Raw genomic sequence first — 19,509 nt, forward strand, 5'->3', positions numbered from 1 at the left:
GCTTCTCTGATTTTGCTCATACAAACTCTTATTAGCTATTATACTTGTCAATATTAAATATAGATAGTGCCTATGTTTTACAACCATTGAAGACAAGATTTTCTTCCATATTTCTCTTTGTTTTTTCCTCTGGATTATTTTATATTGAGGACTTCAACATTTACTACAGTATATTGCAAATCCCTACAGGAAAAACAAAACCACTGAGATTAATTTCCTCTTTATTGGAATGAAAGATATGTCACAGCTTTTTGTTGGTATATTTCTCCTTTAAATATGCCAATTTAAGAATAGAATGCCAAGTGGTACAAGGAATATTGCTAGTAGAAGTAATAAATAATACTCTTGGTTGCCTCTGAGCTTTGCCTACTCAGAGACAATGGACAATGAAAGGAATATTTATAGATCAACCTGTACAGCATGAAGGTTGCAGCCCCAAACACTGCAGCCCATGACTCCTAAATAGCAATGTCAGTATTACCAATATTGTTTGCATTCCTGTCCACTTTGCAATAAAAATACTGGTTCCAGATTTGCAGGAATGTGGTCCTGAATTTTTTAATCCTAAATGCATAAACAATAGGGTTCATGGCTGAGTTCCAATGAGTCATACATATAGCAATAGAGGTGAAGGTGTGCAAGTGCTTCAATTTAGGATCTAATAGGGTGACAAAGTTGCAAATGTGCAGAGGAAGCCAGCACAGAGCAAAAAGGAATAGCACCAAGGCAAGAGACTTGGCAATTTGCAGTTCCTTCCCGTAATATTTTTCTGGGCATGCTGAACTGGATCCAAACTTTTTGCTGAGTTGTTTGCGAATGATCTTGAAGACAGCTATGTAGATGATGAGCATAAGGACCAGGGGAGGCAACACCCACCCGAAGAAATTGAAATACACCATGTATTTCATGCTGATGACGTTGTCAAATTGGCAAGTGACATTGGAGGTGGTGTTTCCCTTTTTGTGTTTGTTCCATCCAAATAGCGGAGTCATGCCCACAAGGAAGGAGATCAGCCAACAGCATCCAATAGCAACGCCTGCACGTCTGGGGGTCACCACATTCCTATAACTGCAGAAAGAAAGAATAAGATTGTGGCATTACAGACATAACTACCCTTTGGTCTCTCCCTTCTTACTTCTAACCATCATTCATTTATTAAGGCAGAGTTTCTCTGTATGATTTGAAATTATTGTTTCTAAGTTTTCTGCCATCATGTTTGCTGATAAGCCCTCAATAGTTCCCCTTCTATCTCTAGATTGTTCACTTCCATTACTTTCCCAGCCTTCCCACAATCTCTCAAAAGAGAGCTGTTTTGTTTATGAAATTTTCTTAAAACAATGCACAATCTTTTATTTTTCCTCCCTCTCTCCCTCCCTCCTCCAGGGCACATTCTATCCTTCAAACACTACAGAAATTACCCAAAGAAATTGATTCAACAGGACAAGACTTTAAGTTCTCTATCTGCTATTATTTTTCTCTAAACCCAAGCTAAAACATACATCCAAATAATAATTGAAAATTGTATGGATTTGAAATCGTGTTTGACATTGTCAAAACAAGATGTTAGCCCAGAGGTTTTCTGCAGACTTTATTAGCAATTTTATGTAAACATGTTTTGTATTAAATAATGAACCAGTTGCATTTATAAAAAAACCACATATAATCAATGAGTATATAAGCATATATAATCAATGAGTAAGGAAAATCCCAAGACAATGCTTATTAAACATCTACATGTAATTTTCCAATTTTGTTTGCAACAAATTAAAAGAAATAAAAGAATAGCGTGCGAATTCTTTTGATCTTTTTGTTAAAACACACACTGTTCACTCATTTCCTTTTTCATAGAAGCTAGTCATTTTCTTTCAAGTGCTGCCCATTTAATTCTAACATTTCCCTGCAATCTCTCCTATTATTATTCCTTTATGTGGAATCAGAATGAAGTGTTATGAATGTATTTATTTATTTGGTAAATGCATATGGCTGCCCATGACTAACAATTAAATACAAAATAAAAATAGGATAAAAAAGCCAAAATGAAAAACAAACAAAATCCCCCTATCAATAGCCTAGAACAGCTTTTGAGAATATCCGATGTCTCCCATTTAAGTCAACATGAAATGGGCTCACCCATACTGCCAGGGCCACAGAGGAATGGCACAGCCTGATTTGCCAAAGGCCAGCAGGGTCAAGCCAAGTCTAATCTCTGGAGGAGGATATTCCAGAGGGTAGGCATTGTGGCAGAAAAGGCTCTCTTCCTGGGTCCCACCAGAGGGATTTTAGCAATTTTAAGAAAATCATGCTGACTGGGGAATTCTGGGAGCTGAAGTCCACACATCTTAAAGTTATCAAGACTGAGAAACACTGCTCTAGTGGATAGGAGCCAGACAATACCACTCCTGTATAATTTACTTATTTTCCAATACTTGAGTATCCCCCATATTTGAGATTAAAAACAAAACCCCCAAAAATAAAAATCAGGGCTACAGTTGGAAAGCAGCATCCCAACAGCTGACTTAAAGTTAAGGCTTTTATTTTAGAAGTGCTAAAAGGACACTAAAGGAATGATACTTTTCCATAATGTTATTCCTTTCAATTTTAGTTTAGAGAATTCTGTGTATTAGCTGTTTGCATAGTTTTCATAACTATAATGCTTCACCAACACTTCTAATTTTCTGAGTGTTGGCAAATAACAGGAAAGGAGGATACTGTCCACCCTGAAAAAGATTAGCCCATCAGGGGTAACCCATCTTTTGGCAGCCAGACCCTGTACTTAAACACAGGGCAGAGTGGAGGGTAGAGAAAATTAAGTAAAGATACAAAATGGAAAATTAAGTAAGGATATAAAAGGGGTAATGTCATGCAACTCTGTCTAATAGCCCATAGTTTTTGCCAATATTCTTGGTGCTAATGTTTAGATTTTAATTCCATAATCCCCACATTATGAGGATTACACAATTACATGAGAGAAGCTAATGTCCAACCTATGTGATGGTACTCTTGAGGTTTATGGAAATGAAAGAATTTCAGTTCCAGACAAGCACTGAAGCAAACATGCAAGATGAGCTGGAACTGATTGGAATTAAGATTACCTAGACTAGTTCACTGCCAACAACAGTTCCCTACAGCTCAGAGATCACTCTGTGCAGTGCAAAAATCAGGGTACCAGCATCACTGAGAAAGAGAGGAGGGTACAGTTGAAAGTTGCTGGCAGAGCAGCTAGCACCAGATGGCTCAAAGAAGTAAGCCAAGTCACATATGAAAGGAGAGGAAAAAAGTCCTTAAAAAGAGCAAAATTATTTCCACACCTTGCAAACAGTTTTCACATTCACTTTTGTGAAAATTCTTTAAATTAGGCAGAAAAAATAAGATACGTCAGATGCCAGTTACTGCTAAAAAATACCGTTCTCTATCCCCCACATACCACCATCTGCTATAGTCCTGTTCACATTCTGAGAAAACTGAATTACCAGAATGCAATGTGGCTAATCTAGCGTAAACATCATCAGGTGACAGCAATTATTCTATGGCTCTCTCGGACATGGCTTCTCAGAGGCAAATGCTCATTTACCCCATAGAGAAGACGATGATCTCATAGGGGAACAGCCCAAGAGAGCGCCACAGTCAATCAGGAAAAAGTCTTCCCTCAATATACGGTTGGGCTTTATAGAAGAACAATCATTCTAAAGCCTGCAACAAAAGAAAATGGGAATGAATTTTCCATCTTGCAAAGTGCCAGGCCAAAAGCAACAAAAAACAGAGGTTTCTTTAGCAGGGTCATAATCTATCTATCTAGCTGCTGTGCTTCATCTCAGTGAGCTGCTCTGCATCATGGAGGCCAATCCTGTGTCCTTCATTGAGATATTTTATGTTACTCAGAGACCTCATCTTCCTCTCTTTTCTTTCTTTTTCTTTATCTGTTAAATTTGTATGGTTGTCCATCTCACACAAAAAAATAACTGAGGAATTATTGCAATAATCTCTCCCCCAAAACGGATAATGTCTATGACAATGGGTGACTCATATTTCTCCAGTTTGTGGTCTATAATGTTCTAAGGAAGATGGTTTACAGTTCAATGAAAATCTGACTCAATTTTTAATAGCAAGCCTTAGCACAGATAATGGAAGAATCTCAGAACTTGAGATTTTTCAAGATCACCCTAGAAGCTACCTTCCTAGCTTAGGGGGGAAGATGTTGAGTCGCAAACACCTAACAGGGCACCCATGTGATGTTTGAGACCCAACACCAATAAAAATTCTTGCAGCCAATTCCCAGACATTTTTTAATGAGATGATATTCCACTACTTCTCTGTCCTCCTGATTCTGTGCTATTATCATCTCACTTTATGAGTAATTAGGCTTACTAAACCCTCCTGTTACTAAAAAAACAGGAAGCCCACTCTCGCCTTAAGGAGTATTTCCTGGATCTGGATAACTATCATCCACTGACTAACCAGTTTTTAGCCAAGAGTTAGAAAGAGTGCTCCTGCTTACCTACAGACTTTAAGAAAGCTGAATATCTAGAAGCATTCCAGTCTCACTAGAAATCTGGGTACTGCACCAAAATAATCTTGTTTGCTCTGATTGCGGTCAGAGAGAAATGGGGAAGTGGTATCATGTTGAACATCTTAGATCCCTTAGCAGATTTTGCTAGTGTTGATCATAATATTTTGTTATAGCAGGAAATGTAAACATTGTATTACTATTACTATACTCTGTTCCTCTGTTCCTCTGTTCAGCTGTTTACTAATGACTCACATTCTGATCTTCTATTCCATTTGAATTGGGAGATGTTGCACAAGTGTTGAATGGTTGCTTGGAAGTGAAGGCAGCCTGAATCAAAAGAAATACACTAAACTAAAAATGAATGTTAGCAAGGCAGAGGTCAATGGTTATTCTTGGACCTGGGAGCTAGAAAAGTGACCTACTTCACTTCCTGTGAAGACACAGATTATCACTTGAAGTTTCAGCAGAGCTGGTTAATGTTTTCCCCATGATCAATCAGGGAGCACCAAAATTGGCCTCCTGCCTAGACCATGCTACATGTTGCTGGGTTTGCACAAAGTCAAACCTTTTCAGAAACATGGGCACTGCTTGACTAACTACCCTTGAAACACCAAGGTTAATTCAGTGGTGAAATGTAAAATTTGTTACTACCAGTTCTATGGGCGTGGCTTGGTGGGTGGGGTAATGTGACTGGGTGAGCGTGGCCAACTTTTTTTTTTTTTTTTTTTTTTTTTACTCTTAAAAGCATTTTTTCGGCCGAAAAGGTTGTAGAAAAAATGCTTTTAAAAGTCTCTGACGATCCCAGCTGAGCCGCACGATCATCAGAGACTTTCAAAAGCATTTTTTTTTGGCCGAAGAAAAAATGCTTTTAAAAATTAAAAAAAAGCCTCTGAGGATCATGCGGCTCAGCTGGGCATTGGGGGGGGGGGGGCAGAGATTTTTGCTACCGGTTCTCCAAACCACCCGCCACCATTGCTACCGGATCAGGCAATCCGGTCCGAACCGCAAGCATTTTTTCACCCCTGGGTTAATTGCGTGGGGAGAAGGCCAAGAAATCACGAGATGGGGCTTATCAGGAGTTCAGCCCAACCCTAACCCTCCTTTTTCATGGCTGTGCTTGCCCTCTGGAATGATCTGCCCATCCAATCTCTTGATAGACAGACAGTGAAAGCCAGTCTCTTGCCTTGAGCATTTGGGTCAGGATGATTAAAGCTGCCATCTGGGAGACTGCAAAAAATTTAGTTTCTAAACACTGAATAACTGCTTGCATTGGTTTTCTTATATTGTTTATTTTGATTTAGATATTTTTATTGACTGGTTTATTTTATGACAACTAATACTGCATTGTTTGAGTGGGCCCTAAATACATAGCTACATAGAACTTTCAAGACTGAAGAAAATCAACTCTGCTGCTTCACAGAGCAGCATGGAGATCTGGGGCAAAGTGATGCTGTCAACCTACAGTCAAAATCCCATGGAAATATAAAAAGAGGGAAATGCAGAAACATCAGAGAACGGGTGGGGGGATTCAGGACAGCTGTTGCAGTTGTGACAGCTGCAGCAGAGTTCTTTTTAAGAACCAGATCTAGATATTTAATTGATTTATCTCTAGTACTGTATGTATTGAAGCCATCAGGGTACGTGTAATATGTGAGGACAAGATGATACATTTAATTCTGTTGATAATCTAGTCCGGTATTATCTGCTTTAGCTTTTGGTGGATAGATTTTTTTAAAAAGTCATTTTAAGTCTTGCCAATTAACATTTACCAGCTTGATGCCTTCCGATACTGTACATTGAACAATATTGTCTATTGGCCAGGAGTTAGCCAACACAGCCATTAGCTGCTTCCCCCCCCCCCCCCCATTCTGTATTAGAGATTCCTGGAAGTTCCGGGGAGATCAACTGTGAGTTGATTAATCAAGTTCTGGGGAGATCAACTGTGAGTTCATTAATCAAGATTAAATTTGCCAAGTGAGAAAAGGTGCTAATTCCTTTAATTCAGTGCAATCCCACTGAAAATTTCCCTAACGATAGTATTAACACCAACAATCTCAGTTCCGATGATATTAGTTGAACCTTCTTTTTGGAGCAAATAACAGCTTCAAGTAGAAAGCAGCATGCATGGGTAGAAAGCAGTGGTGGGATTCAAAGATTTTTACTACCGGTTCTGTGGGCGTGGCTTGGTGGGCATGGCTTGGTAAAATCTCCATTCCTTCTCCACTCCAGGGGAAGGTTACTGCAAAATCCCCATTTCCTCCTGATCAGCTGGGAAGCAGAGAATAGATGGTGACGGGGCCAGTCAGAGGTGGTATTTACAGGTTCTCCGAACTACTCAAAATTTCCGCTAACGGTTCTCCAGAACTGGTCAGAACCTGCTGAATACCATCTCTGGTGGAAAGGTATAATAACTCTCATCCTCATATGCACAATTCTGATTAAAGCATTTTTTAATTCAAAACTTTAGGGTGAACAAATTTCAGAGGATCAAGGGTTGCAACAGGCTTCCTTCAATCAACTGATGGGCTGCATGTGACATTAACAGTAGAGGGGGAAGCTCACAAGGAACAGCAGAAATTATTTTTCCATGCAGCTTGTAACTTTTGCAACGTAAATGGGTATCAGAATGGAAAGTCTGTAAAAGGAGGACTCCAAATTTCATCCATACGAAGACTCCTTCCCCCCCACACACACACACACTCAGAATCACATTAACAAAATTGGGTAGCAAAATGATTTTGGAGTGGGGATACCGGTAGTTTAAGAGTGAAAATAAGACCAGTTTGTCTCTCAGAGGGACCTATTTTTCTATCCCCCCCCTTTTTTTGGAGCAACATAATATTTGCTATTAATAATTGCATATTCTACTATCAAATTTTGAAAACATGATCCTTAAGGTATTAGGAGACCGCAAGTGGAATGCTGGGGTAGTCAGATGCAGTTATCCATCCTGCATTAAGGGATCACATGTATCATATGCCTAGTATTTTTGTTTCACAACTCCTTGTGGAAAATATGGCTGAGAAATGTCAGATTACCCCATAAACTTCTTAGTTTGTTCTGAATTAGTTGTCATAATAACCGTGTGGAGCTCCTGTGTACCATTCATAAGCAGCAGACAAAAGGAACATGATATGCAATTAAAGCAGCTGGAGGAAACAAGTTTGGTTCACCTTTTGTGACAGTGAAAGTTCACCATTACTCCAGGATAAGCCCAGAATTCTTTATTTTAATAACATTCTACTTCCATCATTCTCTCATGCTCTCTGCACCTATTGGCTCCATAAATCATTGGAGTTTTAAAATATTCTTTATTGCATGCTTATGGGATTAAAACTGAATCATTACTAGCGAGAAAGGCTATTCAGTTCAGGTTAATCTAATACGAAAAATAATCGTTCTTATGAAAAGAACCTTCTCTAAATTCAGTTAGACATGAGGGTATATTGAAAAGGGCATATAAAATGATAGCTATAAACTCAGCATTAGGTACCAATTTTGGCTAGATGTTGAAGCTAATGCCTGGCAACGAGTGACACAAATTAAAATCTGACAGAAGAGCAGAAAAACAGAATTAAATTGGAAGAGCCATAGTAGATACCGCTGTTTAAAGCTAGCAGACATTCAGTAATGAAACAAAATTATCTTCCCAACTTATGACCATGTTTATGATCGGCAGAAAGTCAAGATTCACCTTATTAATTCTTCATAGCAGGTTCACACTCAAGTATCACTTCTTGACCTTTGGGCTAAGATCAAGGTGTCTGATTCATGGGACAAGAAGAAGTGGATGAGTTAAAATTCGGAAAGAAGGGTACAGAAATTGGTAGAAAAGAAAGTAGTTGTCTCATTCATGGCCAAATGTGGATGCAGTGGGACTCCAACCCAGTGCCTTGTTAGGACTTAGTGGGCAGAAACTGCCTCAGATTGAACCTTAGTAATAGTGTTTAATCAGAAGCCAACCAATTACAAGACTGTATCAAATTTGACTGTTATGTTCCCCCAGCAGTGGTGGGTTGCTACCGGTTCTCCCCGGTTCTTGCGAACCGGTAGTGGAAATTTTGAGTAGTTTGGAGAACCGTAAATATCACCTCTGCCTGCCCCTGCCCCCAATCTATTTGCTGCCTCCCGAGTCCCAGCTGATCGGCTAGAAGGAAAAAATCAGGGCTCACTTGACAAAGAAGAGAAAAAAAAACCAAGACGCCTTAGCTTTAAATTGAGAAGCCAAGAAGCCTCCCAACTGATCGACTAGAACCGATCCACTCCTTGTAAACCGCTCGGTGGTGGTAGATTGGCAACTGAGGCCAAGCTGCCTGAAAGCGGTTTCCGATGCTCTCGGTGGTGGCAGAGCGGCACTTCAAAGGGCCGCCCTACAGCTGATCAGCGGTAAAAGGCAGTGTGGTGGTAGACCGGTGCCTCCAAAAACAAATAGGTAGACTGGTACAGCTCTGTAAGCAGTTAAAAGCCTGGTAGACCAGTACCTTTGCTAAATCCTAAAGAATTGTTTGTCATATGACCATCAAACCATGCCCACAAAGTAAGCCACGCCCACAGAACCAGTAGTAAAATTTTTAGAACCCACCCCTGCCCCCCCAGAAGGAGTTAGCCTAAACATGGACATTCTCTTGTATTCACAGCTCTTTCCGAGAGAAAGTTGTGCCTTTGCTCACCTTTCCTGGAACATTTTAAATGTGAAAATGTGAACAATGGTCATAAGTCACTTTTTTGTGTGCTGTTTAACTTCAAATGGTCACTAAATGAATAGTTGTAAGTGGAGAACTAACTGTATAGTTAGTTCAGGTTGATTCAGCCTTCCATCCTTCCAAGGTCAGTAAAATAGGACCCAGATTGTTGGGGGCAATATGCTGACTCTGTAAACTGCTTAGAGAGGGCTGTAAAAGCACTGTGAAGAGGTATATAAGTCTAAGTGCTATTGCTATTGTATTCATATTGTGTCCTGTACTTACATATATATTTTTAGTTGTAAATCATGTTGCAAAATTCTGAAATATTCCAACTTTGTGCATACTGTACATGTTCTACATTCTCCTTTGTATTTTACAGGTTTCAAATCCATACACTGTTTAGATAAAGTGAGCTTATCCTGGATTTTGGATTGGATTTCAAAGATATGTTCCTACAATTATTTTAGAAACATGCATAACTGGTTCACCGCTGCCTTTTTCCACATCATTTTTCATCTTTCCAGTCTAGTTTACAACTCTGGGACTCCTGAAAGCCACTTACCCTGGCCCTGCTTAGCTTTTGCACCATAGCCCAGCGAGTGAAGGTCTGCTAAGGACTGCTGTGCTGCACTATATCAATCAAAGGTATTGGCCTCACTATTATGGTGCCAACTCATAATCTTTTTTGGCTGAGGATAGGTGCACTCAGATAATGACATCTCTCCCCCAGAAATGGGCGGGATCAGCCTAAAAGTAGATTTGGCTTAACGTAAGTGAAACATGTAATTAAAAGTTAATTAAAACTTAAATCAAAGTAATTAATATTTTAACTCAGTACACACGAGTTAAAAACAGCCGACTTCTCCTTCCAGCAGATAATGAATGTATGACTGGGTTGCAAGTTCTTAAGGGCCCCTGGGGGAAGCTTCTAAGGCTTTTAATGCTATTTGTGCATTTTTCTTATCACAGTAGTTCCAAGCATTAATCTCTAAAGAGGACAGTTAAAAATAGAACAAGTAGTACAAATTATTACAGGAGGATGGTTCTCACCTCCTCATTCCAAATAAATGGCTCCAAACATCTTGAACGACAGTTCTGGCACCAGAACCACTAGTCCAGGGGTGTCAAACTCACGGCGGCATCACGTGATATATCGGGACTTTTCCCCCCTTTGTTAAACTGGGCATGGGTGTGGCCAGCACATGACACATCTGGCCCGCTGGCTGGGAGTTTGATAGCCCTCTACTTGTCTGTCTCTTGTCTTTAAGGAAGTGTTTCATCTATAGGTATGATTACTAATTTGTTTATTAATTATTTATTAAATTTATATCCCATCCATCTCACTATCCAAAATGACTTTGGGCAGCTTCCAATGGCCTAAAAGCATAAATATAAAAGCATTAAAATTAACAGCAAGTAAATAAAGATTAAAAACCAAGAGCCTGGACCGTAAGGGGGTTGGATTTTTGTCTCTTGTCACCCAACCAACCACCTCCAGTATACTGTGCCTGCATTGTTACAGGTAATACTCGACTTATGAACATAATTGGCATTGGATTTCAATTGTTGAGCAAGGTGGTTGTTAAATGAGTCACACCCAGTTTTATGACCTTTTTTGCTATGGTTGTCAAGTGAATCACTGCAATTGTTAAATGAGTCATGTGGTCATTAAGTAAATACAGCTTCTCCCATTGACTTTGCTTGTTGGAAGCCATTTTCCAGACGGGAATGAGAAGGGCATTGAGGGCATTGGCTTCCTTTTGCTAAAAAAGAACAACTTGTAATAAAATATCCAAAATCTAAAGTGCTAATGTTTGCATGACACAACATTAGGCTACATACCTGGCAAATTAATGGGGAACCAATAGATACATATTTATATCTTGGGGTGAAGTTCCATGCTTCCCTATCTTGGAGCGCACATTTTTCTTATTGGGTAAGAGTGGCCCAACATAGCTCCCAAGCTCTCTAAATCAAGGGTGTCAAACTCAAGGCCCAGGAGCCAATCCGGCCTGCAGGGTGCTTAGATCTGGCCCACAGAGCCACCCTGGAAACAGCGAAGGACTAGCTCACAGTGCCTCTGCCAGTGAAAACTGAGCTCGGGAGGGCTGCATGCGGCCCTCACGAGCTCTGTTTTCGCTGGCAGAGGGTTACAGGAGGTCATTGCAGCCAAAAACAGAGCTCAGGAGCCCGTTTTCATTGGCAGAGCCCTCAGGCTACCACAGGTGCTCCCGACACAAGTGACGTTGTACTGGCCATGCCCAACCTGGCCACACCCACCCCTGTCCCCCAAGGTCAAACACAACCCGCATGCAGCCCTCAATGAAATTGAGTTTGACACCCCTGGTCTAGATATTCTTCTATTCAAAGGGGGAGCATTTCATTCCTGCAGTTTGCAAGGTTTTTCTTCCTAAAGTCATTTCTCAGCTTCTTTATGGTATTCCAATTTGCATTTTTACAAAGTTTAACCTCCTGGAAGTGATATAATTTGAATTTATAAGAGCAACTCTAAGTTCTAAGATGCATTAAGAATGCTGTTTTATGGTTAGAGACAGATTTGGTTTCTGTGAATGCCAGAGCCCATTTCTATCTCCTTAATTCTTGGATGAAATTTATTTTTTTCTTCTGTGGGTCTGCATTGGTTCTCGGAGGCTGTTTTACAACATCCTGACTAACAAAAGCTAAAACTCCAACCCTTAGGCTTTCTTTGGAAAATTTCTGTCCATTAGGACATGAAAATGCCAGAAGCCATTTTAAGCAATGTATCTGAGATACTGATTTACAAACCAGTTTAAGTCTGGTATTGCAGTTTATGGATTCTTCTCAAATAGGTGTGTGCCATTATTTTATCTCTCTTCAATTCTAACGATTTAGAATAAGAGTTTAACTTTAATTATACTACTATTCTATATCATCATTTTTAAGGCTATTGCATTAAATGTTGTATTTCTTTGATGTTCCCTTTAAATAAGGAACTCTTATTATGATGCCAACTTATATTAATTGCCTATAGAATGTATGCCTAGAACCAAGATCTACACTGCTGTGCTCTCTCCCTCCCTCCCTCTCTCTCTCTCTCTCTCTCTCTCTCTCTCTCTCTCTCTCTCTCTCACACACACACACACACACACACACACACACACACACACCACAGTAAAATACAGGGTCATCTTGCAATTACAGTCTTGAAATTTCCAGCATATTCAAGCTGCCATGTTGCATTCCCAAGAATGTGTCAGTAACTATCTCACACCTTGAATATTATTCATTTCTCTCTTAAAGTTATCTTTTCTCCTTATCAGTTTATAAGCTATTCTGTCCATTATGATCTACTTTTAGTGTACAGGCTTGCTCAACTTTCATTTAATGTACATTCTCTGCAAAATCTATGCAACTTTGGAGCTCTTGCTCTTGGCTCATCTAAGTGTAAGAGACTAGTGACTTGCTAGAACTTGTTAGCTGTGAAATAATAAAATAATTATTTGAATCCTTTCTACTGGTTGGTGTTACTTTCAGTGAGTTTTCTGCCTGTAATGATTATATCTTAACACACTGATCCTTTCCTTGTGTCCTAGGATAGGGGTCTCCAACCCACCAGGCCACAAACCAGTACCAGTCCATGGCATGTTAGGAATGGGGCTGCATGGCTAGAGGTGAGTGATAGGTGAGCAAGTGAAGCTTCGTCTGTACATGCAGCTGCTCCCCAGCACTAACATCACTGCCTCAGCTCCACCTTAGATCATATCAGTTATTAGATTCTCATAGAGCAGTGATGGCTAACCTTTTTGCCATCGTGTGCCAGGAAGAGGCAGGAACGGGGGTCACGGGCACACGTGCCCATATCCATAATTCTATGGGACCCACCCACCCCCCGCTCATGGCACGCAATGGCCCGGTAGGCCCATTTTTCTTTCTCACCTGGCTCCAGGACCTCTCTAGGCGTCTGGGGAGGGCAAAAACAGCCTTCTCCACCCCTCCGGAGGCACTCTGGAGGCCAAAAATGGCCTGTTTGACAACTTCCAGTCCCATCGGGAGCTGAGCTTGCGTGCCCACTGTTATGGTTACGTGTGCCACCTGTGGCACGCGTGCCATAGGTTCGCCATCATGGTCATAGAGTGTGAACTCTACTGTAAAAGCGCACATGTGAGGGATCTAGGTTGTGTGCTCCTCCTCCCCCACTTCTGTGGAAAAATTGTCTTCCACAAACCAATCCCTAGTGGTTGGCAATCACTGGCCTAGAAGATGATAGAAAATACCTGTTTTGTAAAGCTTCTAGTAGCTAAAATCCTATGCATTATAGTAACTTTTAAACTGCAATTTTTTTCTTTCATTCTTGACACTATTAAATACCGAAATATTACTACTGTTTTGTTTTTTTTTTTTTTGTTTTAATTTGATTTATATGCCGTCCTTCTCCGGAGACTCAGGGTGGCTTACTATGCATTAAGCAATAGCCTTCATTCTTTTGTATATTTTATACAAAGTCAGTTTATTGCCCCCACAAACTGGGTCCTCATTTCACCTACCTTAGAAAGGATGGAAGGCAGAGTCAACCTTGAGCCTTGGAGAGATTCGAACCAGCAGAAATTGCAGGCAGCTGTGTTAATAACAGGGTGCACTAAACCACTGTACTATCAAGGCTCTTTGTTCTTGCATGGTTTAATGTCTATTAATATCAAGCTGCTCTTAAAGTAATTTAGAACTAAAGAGATATTGTCTGGACTTTTATAGAGAAGAAAACTCTGCTTAAAAGGTGATCTGCTCCATGGTCAGTTTGAAAGGAGAGCAGTAATCTTGATCAACCTATCAGTAGCTATGGCCTCAACCACAGACTTTGTAGCATAATTAATATGGGTAGAGTATTTTCAGTAAATATACTTCAATGCGAATGATAGTAAGTTCTTTTTACTGTGCATCTACTGTATATATATAACAAAGGATGTGCAAATTTAATCTATAATTAATCTTGGTGAGGTGCTATTGATGTAGTCCACTGTCATCTGATCTAAAAAGTCTAAAAAGTGACATGAAAAACAAGCAGACTGTAATTTATGTATTTTAACCATACATAAATCTTCTAGAACTAAAACTATTTCCATCTGATTCTAATCCAATCTAAATTTCCAATCTAATTTTAATTAGAAAAAATTAAATCAGAATTTGCTAAATTAAAAAAAAAACTTCTTCAAAAATTTGCTGATTTAATAAATCTAACTCTAAAAGCAGATTGCAAAATAGAGAAGTATTCATGAATCCCTAATCACAGAAATAAAGAGCTGCAAGGAATCTTAGAAATCAGCTAATCTAATTCCCGGCATGATCTATCGGATCATCTTTGACATGATTAACCAGCCTTCATTTGAAGACCTTCTGTGAAAAGAATGCATGGAGCAGCCTATTTTATTGGCTGACAGCTCATACACTCAGGAATTCTTCCTGGTATCTACTGTGAACCTACTTGTTGAAGTTTTAACCCAGTGGTTAAAAGTGTGGTGTACAGAATCAGACACCAGATGTATGCAATTAAAATATAGTCACATTTAATTTCAGAAGGATTTCTTAAGAGGAAACAGAAAGTATATCAATTGAAATTTCTTTTAGATCATCACAGTGGATAGATTGTACCATACAGATTAAGATAATTATTAACACCTCCAAGAGAAGGAAGCCACTATGGCTGATAAGATGTAAAAGAATCTAGAAATGACAAGATATACTGTACATTCCTTGAAATGTGTCCTAAGAAATAGGTGGATTTTGTTATGTTAATTTATAAAAAAACAGATACGGTTAGTAAGAAACATATTTTGAAGATTATCTTACTAACAATAGTCTAACAAACAATGTTCAGAAATTGAGTTAAGATGGCTGCACTCTAAAATAAGAAAAGCATAGGAATATGTATGGGGATTTTCAGTCATTCCAATCATGGTTGTCTCAAAGGTGCTTTTTCAAAAGGCAATTTGGCCTATGTTTTTTTTTCTTGAGGAAGACGTTTCAGTTTAGAACTGAAGAAGCTTCTTGGATGAGAAATGAAACATCTTCCTCAAGGAAAAAAAAATAGTCCAGTTGCTTTTTGAAAAAGCGCCTTTGAAAAAAAAGCATGGGAAAACAACTGGAGGAAGAAATGGCAAGAGCAAATAAGTAAAAGTAATCCTTTGCTCAAATTTCCACTTCAGACACCATTGGATAGATGCCAATACTTGAGACTATGTTTAGGAAAAGGTGTCAGGCCAAAGGTAAAGAGAAATGTGAGAAATAACATTCTGGGATTAATCGACCTATTGCAACTAAAAGCCAATGGATTTTAATTATTAGTATAGCCTACATGAAGCACAAATATGGTTTACTGGTTTCCTATTAAAGCTTGACATTGCATTAAAATATACTTACTTTCCAGAAAATTGAACATAGCCAATATAACAATAACTTTTTCAAACAGTTTCAGAAGTCATTTAGAAAATTAGAGAATTATTAGCCTGTCATCTCCTCTGTATAAATTGGTGGCAAGTTATATCAAAGCTAAAGTTACCAGCCATTCAGAAGAGACTTTCTCAAACTTGGCAATTTTAAGATATATGGATGTCAATTCCCAGAATTCCCCAGCCAACCTGTTTGAGAAACACTGTTCTAGAAGAATCAACATAGCAGGAGTATCAACATGGCTTTTGTAAAAAAAAGTTCTACCACATCAGCATTTTAGAATTCTTTGAAATACATCGATTTTTGGTAGTAAATAGATAGAAATATCTTTTCACAAAGTCTCTAAACTTTCAAAAGTTTTGAGTAAATTTAAGTAATAGTCCATCTCTGTATTGGAAACCCATTAAATAACAGGATATAGAGGTAGAAATAAAAAGATCATTTTGACAATCTAAGCAAATAATCAGTAGGATCCACTAACAATTGGAAGCAGCTTGTCCATTGGAGCCAGAGCTGAACATGGAAATAGCCAGTAGCAGACAATGACAAATTATTCTAAAATGGAAAAAGCCACATTACTCAAGAACAGCTCCAAAATGTTCTCATTAAACAGCATGTTTGGGCAACATTAGAACAGTGCCATTTACTTTAAATATGTGTAACAATAGGTTTAATTTCCTAACAAGGAGAATGACTTCAAAAAAGGCTTTCCTATTTTTGCAGGCGTCTCTCTGTGAATTGGAGGAAAAGGAAGGCCATACATTGTGGATGCAGCATCACCTTAATTTATTGCAACAAAGCTTTAGATAGCTTGTTAAGCAAAAGGAGGAACTCGAAAGCAATTTCTATGTAAGAAAGGCTTTGATCTTTTTGCAAGGGGAAATACTTTTATTTGTTTAGTTTCAGTTATGTTATACTTCAGTATTGTCTGCCTTTGGCAGCATAGATGGGCACATAAAGACACCAGTAATGTACTGCACATGAAGTAGGACCTCCGCCCCATTCATTCACTTTGGCAGAACTGTGAGTAGAAGCTGTAGAGTATAATTAGCAAGACTAAATGACATCCATCCAGTTAAACATACAATGCCCATTTCAACCCTATGATTCTATGTTCTATATACACTTGTATTCCCCCATCCCTCCCTACCAATTCTCATTGTGTGTCATCACACAGAATTTGCTTTAGAAATTATTTCAGAGGAGGGGAAAGTGGACAAATTCTCAAAAGTGGAGTGGGATGCTTTTGTACTTTACTGTTTTACAGCTCTCAGCAAGTGACACCTGAACTTAGAGATGTTGATCCAGATAAGAGTTTGAATAAAAAAGCACCAATACATAGCATTCCAGTGCTGAAGTTAGGCAGTGAATTTGAACCGGGCCGAACCGGGAGGAACCCACCACTGGCCCATACACACCAACATAGACTGAGAAATTCCTCTGTAGCCTTTGCACTATCCTCAAATCAGTTTTTTACCCTTTTCTTCCTACCCATCATCTCCTTTTGGTAGCTGAGCTAATTTATTTCCAGATCAGCTGTGATTATCCTTGAAACAAGCATCCTTGTTTCTGGATATACTGTAGCTCTGGACTTTGTACATATAGACATCCTAAGAGTTTTCTTGCAAACTAGAAAGGACCATATCTATGCAGAAAATCAGTTATTGTACAGAATGTAATAATCTATGTGTGTGTGTCAACTCAAAGGTTCATTTGTAAGTCTCTTTCTCCCACACGTTTTGTGTGAATCATTTTTGGCTGCTCTCTTCCCAGACTGGAATGTATTTAAAGAGTGGTCTTATCTGAAATGCTTTGCTTCCACCTCACCCTCAGACATGCATAACCATCAGATTATCCCTTTCAGGATGATGCAAAGTGAAGAAGAAGTAAGAAATGATAATCCAAAGAAATTAAGGCATGACATAAATCAATGAAATACATCTAAATCTAGTTTATACCAACACAAATCACTATACGTCTCTGTATTTTTCTAAGACTGCAAAGCATTTTTCTTTTCACCATGTCCATGCACCATGTCCACCAGGTTGCCTTTTGTTCCTTATATTTCTCCTTTTTCTCATCTCAAATATCCAACATGGCATTGTCTGCATGCACATTCATATTCCAAACCAACTCTTCTGACATCACTACTTACATTACCTTTATATATTCATCCATAAATATCTAAGAAGACATTATACCTCCTTGTCTGACTCCCTGCTAAATGTTAAACCAATAAAGGGTAAGCATTCCCTTTATGTTCATGTAAGCTTTATTTAACTCCATTGGGATAAAAATACAAGCAACCTTCAACTCCATATTCTTCCGATACATTCAAGCCTGTTTGCTTTACCATACCATTTCTTTTAATCAACAAACATAGAATTAACTTTCCCATTTTCAATGATCAGCAACAATCTGATCGGCACCCCGACTGCCCAGCATAAAACCATACTGTGCTTCCCAAATGTTGCTTATTGTCAGGCCCATTTATTACACATTTATTTACTTATTTACATTTACATGTATTTACAGTTCTATCCTGCCACAATCGAAATCAATCCTTGAACTATCCTTTCTTGTACTCCGTTATTCAAAATTCTGACCAAAACTTTCCTAGGCATATGTGAACAAACTAGTTTTTGAATTGTATAGGAGGTTTATAACAGCATTCTTCTGATTATCCAATACTGATAAAGTCTTCACAGATATTGTTGAATAGTAATAGAGGCTCTTTATTAGTAAATTGCATTTTTATTTGAATATGCCTTTAGATACACTATCTATACCAGCAATCTTATCTTTCTTCAGCATTTTCACAGCACTTGTGACTTCCTTTTCATCATTTCTTTCTGCACTTTTAAAGCAGTCTTTGTCACTATCATTCCCATAAAAATCTCTAAAATATTGTTGCCAACATTCCTCTACTCAAATTGTGTCTCATATAATAACTTATTCTTTACATGCACTCTGCCAAAACCCCATATTTAGCTCTAATCCTCCGCTTGCAAATATTTTTGCTTCCATCCAGTCTACTCTGAATTTTCTCTGCTTCTTTTAATCTTAAGTGTTTTTTGCTCCCTCTAATTACTTTCCTTGCAACTCTCTCTATATCTTTCATCCTCATTGTTTCAAGCAATCATTTTTAAATGCTTTTTTCTCATACAGAGTCGCTCTCATTTCCTCATTCCATTAAGTTTTGTTTTCAAGCTTATTAGTGTAACTCCAGAGAGGTTTTTTTACTGTGTTGGAAACAACTACTATATTATGTTTGCTTGCTGTATCTGCCCCTGTCCTAACATCAGTCACATTGCAATATAATAAAAATAAACCTGCAAAAATCTTGGGGAACAAATAGAAGCATTTCTACAGTAGTATTCCAAGCCTTTGGATTTCAACTCTTGTAATGAAAATTAAGTTTCACCCAAATAGTGGCAACAAACAGGTGAGGTAATATCAGCTGGGGGAGCCCTGCACAAACAATCAAGGCAGAGCAGTCTGCCTTCATGATACAAAGAACAATGTTGTGCTTTCATTTCTGTCACAGTGTCCACAGTGCTATCAAGGTTAAATTTTTTATCCCAAAGGTGCTTTTCAAAAGACAACTGGACTTTGGTTTTTCCTTGAAGACGTTTTGCTTCTCATCTAAGAAGTTTCTTCAGTTCTAAACTGATCTTCACTCAGAACTGAAGAAGCTTCTTGGATGAGAAGCAAAACATCTTCAAGAAAAAAACCCCAAAGAAAGTCAAGTTACCTTTGAAAAGCACTTTTGGGACAACCATGACCTGGATGACTAAGAATCTCCATAGACATTAAGTTTTCTAGGACTTTCATTTTTAGTACAGGTAGTCCTCTACTTACAACCATTCGTTTAGTGACTGTTCAAAATTACAG

At 38.7% G+C, this 19,509-nt stretch overlaps 1 protein-coding gene across 2 annotated transcripts in view; it reads right to left on the reverse strand.

Annotated features, from left to right (window-relative positions):
• Positions 1-275: 275 nt before the first annotated feature.
• ADORA1 (adenosine A1 receptor) overlaps positions 276-19,509 on the reverse strand; it is a 45,667-nt gene continuing 26,433 nt past the window's right edge. For both annotated transcript variants that reach the window (XM_070939905.1, XM_070939904.1), the window contains exon 3: positions 276-1,068. In XM_070939905.1, the coding sequence (XP_070796006.1) occupies positions 459-1,068 (610 nt within the window). In that variant the 3' untranslated portion in view covers positions 276-458. The remainder of the gene's footprint in view (positions 1,069-19,509) is intronic.

This window comes from Pituophis catenifer, unplaced genomic scaffold, assembly GCF_029215685.1.
Source record: "Pituophis catenifer annectens isolate HBS135680 unplaced genomic scaffold, rPitCat1.0.hap2 SCAF_3, whole genome shotgun sequence".
Classification (NCBI taxonomy): Eukaryota; Metazoa; Chordata; class Lepidosauria; order Squamata; family Colubridae; genus Pituophis; species Pituophis catenifer.